We start from the raw sequence: 4,371 nt of genomic DNA on the forward strand, positions 1-4,371 counted from the left end.
ACACACACACACACACACACACACACACACGTACCCGACCCGGAGGTACGTGATGCGACTTGGGGCAGAGGAGTGAGAGTGCCTCCCCACCCCAGCCCACCACGGCGGGCGCCTGCGAGGTAGGCAACGCTCCTGGGTGCGACGCACCGGCGCGCTTTTCTTGCCTACCCAGCAGGCGCCCCAGAGCCGCCGCTCGCCGACGCGCTCTCGCCCGTGTGTGTATAGGGCTGTTGATGAGGTGCCCGCGCGCCTTGCGCCGCCGCGGTAGCCTCGCGGTTATATATCCTGCGCGGCGTGTAGTAAAGCTACCAACAACTCGTTTGCCCCCCCGGTTCCCTCGTGGTTCGCGCTCGTATGATGCCTTGCTCGCGGTTAACCCCGCGCGGTCCGCGGTCGCCCCTCGGGCCTCGCCCACTGCTCCTCTGCGCCTTCGCCTCGCGCCGTGCGCGGCTCGAGTTCATTCCCCCTAATGAGGCACAGCTCGAGAGAGCCCTCCTCCTTGCGTCACCCCAAAACAGTCTGATCCGTGCGCGGCGGCCATGTCCACAGCAAAAGTGTGCGAGTGTCACCACACACTTGAAGGGATGTGACCTTTCATTCTCGCACACGTCACTGTGAAAAATACCCTCTTCAATTTACAACATTTTTTGTGTAAATTCTCATTTACAAAATATGCTGTAAATTTGCGACAGCTCATTCTTGCTGGTCGATCAGTGCCAAGTGAAAACGAAGTGCTTGTGAAATCCCACTTTCAATTTGTAATTTTACGACACACATCATATGGAAAAATTTTCCCGTAAACCTACGACTATTCTTCACAGTGGTCTCATTGCGCGCTCCCACCAATGCCCGTATTATCAGATTCATCCAGCGGGTCCATACGAACAACACATGCTGCTCTGGCCGAGTGGAGTAAGAGGCTCTACAACAGTGCGCTGTCCCGCCCGCTGATCGTTCTCTTGTTCACAAAATGTCTTAATTTTACAATGTTCCCAGCCACTATTTCCAACGCCACCACCGTGGCGCGCTGCTGTTTTAGCGCGCAGTTTAAAAGTCTCGCGCCGAAAATGGCTACTAGAGCGGACTGCATAATGAACTTGGTGGGGCGGTTCAATACTTTCGGCCCCTCCACACTTCTTCCTCCTCCCCCGCTTTCCCCCCTACTCTATCCCAGAACAGCAGGGGAAATTTTACACGCACAATGATCTATTTAACAGGTGGTTATATTACAAAATATATTACAAAACAAAATATGAGCAATTTACAATAGAAGCTAGGTGAGATGGAGAAAGGAGATGTTTCCAAAGACAAAAATCATAGAGGAAGGTGGACCCAGACGCAGTCGTCATCCTTGTACTGGTTATGATCGACTGAGCAGTAATCTCCTGGGTTATGCGCGAACACGCCGGCGTTGTCGACCTCCCGCACTTCTTCGTGCAAGGGCATTGGACACTCTTCCATCATTGCAACGAAAGACGGATAAGAAGCACGTAGCTTAATGTGAAGCAGGGGGTTGAGCGTCAAGGCACACCTGACCTCGTCGCTGTGCACCCAGTCGTGGAGGCAGGGTGGAAATGGTTCAGACTCGGGTGTAAGCCTTTGGTGCAGCACCACGCTGCGCAGGGCCGGGGCTACCGCCGGGGTGAGGCAGGGCAGCAGCTTCTCCGACGGCACGTCCATCTCAAGGCGCCGCAGGGCCGGCAGCGACGGCAGCGCCCCGAGGAGCACCTCGAAGTTGATGTCGCAAAAGTCTTCTGTGTAGTGCACGCTGTCGCTGTCGTCTTCATCGTCTTCGAATTCGCTGCAGGCTGTGATCGTCAGGTCCTCCAAGCCCGACTTGCCGGAGGACACCAGCGACTGCAACAGTAGCTCCACGCCCCGCTCGACGGGGGGATCTCGGTCATCTCTGTGCCCACACACCTGGCGCAGCCACACCTGGCGCAGCTGGGTGGCGCGGCGGAGGCAGTCTGCCGCCTCCCGGAGGAGTTGCTGCCGGGGCTGGGATGTCTCGACGTGCAGCGTCAGGGACCGAAGCGAGGCACAGTCCACGAGGGCGGCGAGCCCGGGGATCAGGGGGCATTGGAGCCGACTCAGGTTGGGCAGCCCCGCTACGAGGGCGACAAGTGAGGCGCTTGGCATCGGATAACGACTGCGCCTGAAATAGAGTTTGATATCCGCAAGCGTCGCCCTGTGGCCAGTGATCATCTTGTTGCAGAAGTTCTCAAAATCCGGATCGCATTCGAAACACACCAGGGATGACGCCGTGCACACCGTGCTATGGAAAAAGGGGGGGTCCTCGTCATTCCTTTCGGACCGTACTTTGAGTTCCTTCAGGCCAGACGTCGACGCTAAGACTTCCAGCAGCGTGGACACTCGAGAACACAGAAAACTTAAAACTACTTCAATCCGGTTCAGCCGCCCGAGCGCGCTCTGGTGGTCGATGACGTAGGCGGCTTGCATGGCACCCACACCGTCATCCACGGTCAGTTTCAGCTCTGCGACGGCGCACCTGGTGACGTACAGTGCGTTGCACGCGTCCCATGGGAGCCGGAGGTGCATCTTCTTGAGGCACGGCGCCAGACGCAGCGTCGCGCACAACCACGGTGCCTCCACCACGTACACTGTAAAATCAAGATGTTCTATGAGTAACCGCCTTAGTCGCTTGCACCCAAAAAGAGAGCGCCTTGAGGCGGTTACTCATAGCACGCCTAAGTCGCTTCCCCGTAAGAACACCTTGGCAGCATGATCTAAGCCCAGGGCGTGCTTCTGCAGCACACCGGAGTTGACATGTAAAAACAAAGATGTGCTCCCACAGCACATTCTGTGCCCTGCTGTTCTGGACTGCGGCCACTAACCAAGGCGTGCTGTGAGAGCACGCCCCTCGTAAAGCCTCTGGTCCAATAAGCCCAAGAGGCGCTGTGGCTAAACAGCTTGTCCAGTGTATTTGTAAATATTTGTGATGACCTCCCCATTGAATGCCATGCCATTCCAATGGCCCACTGCTGCGAAGGTGTTCTTACGGGGAAGCGACTTAGGCGTGCTATGAGTAACCGCCTCAAGGCGCTCTCTTTTTGGGTGCAAGCGACTAAGGCGGTTACTCATAGAACATCTTGATTTTACAGTGTAGAAGCTCCTGTAGAGCACGATGTGCCGCCATACGTCCCTGTACGCGACCAGGTCGCGCAGCCTCTGGCACACGAGGCGGCAGGCGAGGACGTCCCGCACGGACAGGAACTGCATCACGGCGACCAGCGCGTCGTCCGGCAGGTGCTCGATCCCCATGCTGTGCAGAGGAAAGACGAGAAACTTTATAGACGCGTCCTACAGGGCACCAAAATCCGCAATCGGATACAATAACTGCCGAAACGATCAATAAGTTCCAGGGGAGTTCGCAGCATCTACACCATTTCTAACCTCAACCACTTAGGGAAAGGTCTATTTGGATCTTAGCAGTAAGGTTTTATATCTCAGCTGGATCAGAAGACTAGAATTGGCGCTGTTAACTGCCTTACCTTTGTTTTATGGTGAGTTGAACTCTTAACCTTTCTCTAGCGAGAATTTAACAAAAATCGGTTGCTGTTTTCAGTTCAGAGATAAACGACTCTGGCTGGAGATTACTGGCACCAAAGCCCACGAAAACAAACGTGTGTTGGTTGGTAAGCCGTGTTACCACTAAAGCATGTTCAAGTCAGTGAAATGAAAAGTTGCCTCTGGCCTGAGCAGCTCCTAAATGTGCTGCGCCCTCGGCTGTACCGAATGCATAAAGTGGTATTTCCTATTGCCCGAGCCTGAGCATTGATAATCTATGAAAACAATGTGTATCATCAGTTCATGAATTGGTAAGCTTCGAAATATTTAATCATGAATTTGAATTATTCGTTGTAACTGTGGTTACGTTGGCTACTTCGGTGCATTCACCCTCGGTTCACACGTCAGCAATCACGGGCGTGTTGTTGTCACATAACCTCATCCTGCTCGTCGAACTTGGCCTGCCGATCTCGACTTCTGTCAAATTTTCTTGTTTTGTCTTCAAAAAAAGGTAAACAAACCACATGAAAATTTGGGGGAATGTATTGTAGATTTTCGCCGGAAGTCGAATAATCTGGTGAAGTCTCCGACCACCTTTCGTTCTGAAACGTTCTTCCACTCCCCCCCTCCCTCCCCCTTAAACCGTGCTCTAGCTGTTGATGTTACATAAAGTAATTTTCAGTGTAGTGAGGCACATTGTCGCAGTTCGAGTCGAAAATGATACCCTCAAAGCGTTTCGCTTCGGTGTGCTGGCCATAGTACAGTACACCACTCTCCATCCTTCCGTGTCCGCTGGTGGTGATCCACCCACGCCTCCCCCCCCCGTTCCCACCTCCCGCTGAC

The 4,371-nt window shown here is 54.1% G+C and overlaps 1 protein-coding gene across 3 annotated transcripts in view; it reads left to right on the forward strand.

Annotated features, from left to right (window-relative positions):
- The window catches only part of LOC113215921 (ATP-binding cassette subfamily G member 4), a 29,896-nt gene that overhangs the window by 3,172 nt on the left and 22,353 nt on the right, over positions 1–4,371 (forward strand). For 2 of the 3 annotated variants that reach the window (XR_008011020.1, XM_052266493.1), the window contains exon 1: positions 3,374–3,524. The exons of the other annotated variant lie outside the window; for it this stretch is intronic. Coding sequence is in view for 1 of the 2 variants with exons in the window: in XM_052266493.1 (XP_052122453.1) it covers positions 3,522–3,524 (3 nt within the window). In the remaining variant the exon portion in view is untranslated. Of the gene's footprint in view, positions 1–3,373; positions 3,525–4,371 lie in introns of those variants that run through there. 3 annotated transcript variants of the gene reach the window in all.

Source organism: Frankliniella occidentalis, unplaced genomic scaffold, assembly GCF_000697945.3.
Source record: "Frankliniella occidentalis isolate FOCC.00 unplaced genomic scaffold, Focc_3.1 Scaffold39, whole genome shotgun sequence".
Taxonomy (NCBI): Eukaryota; Metazoa; Arthropoda; class Insecta; order Thysanoptera; family Thripidae; genus Frankliniella; species Frankliniella occidentalis.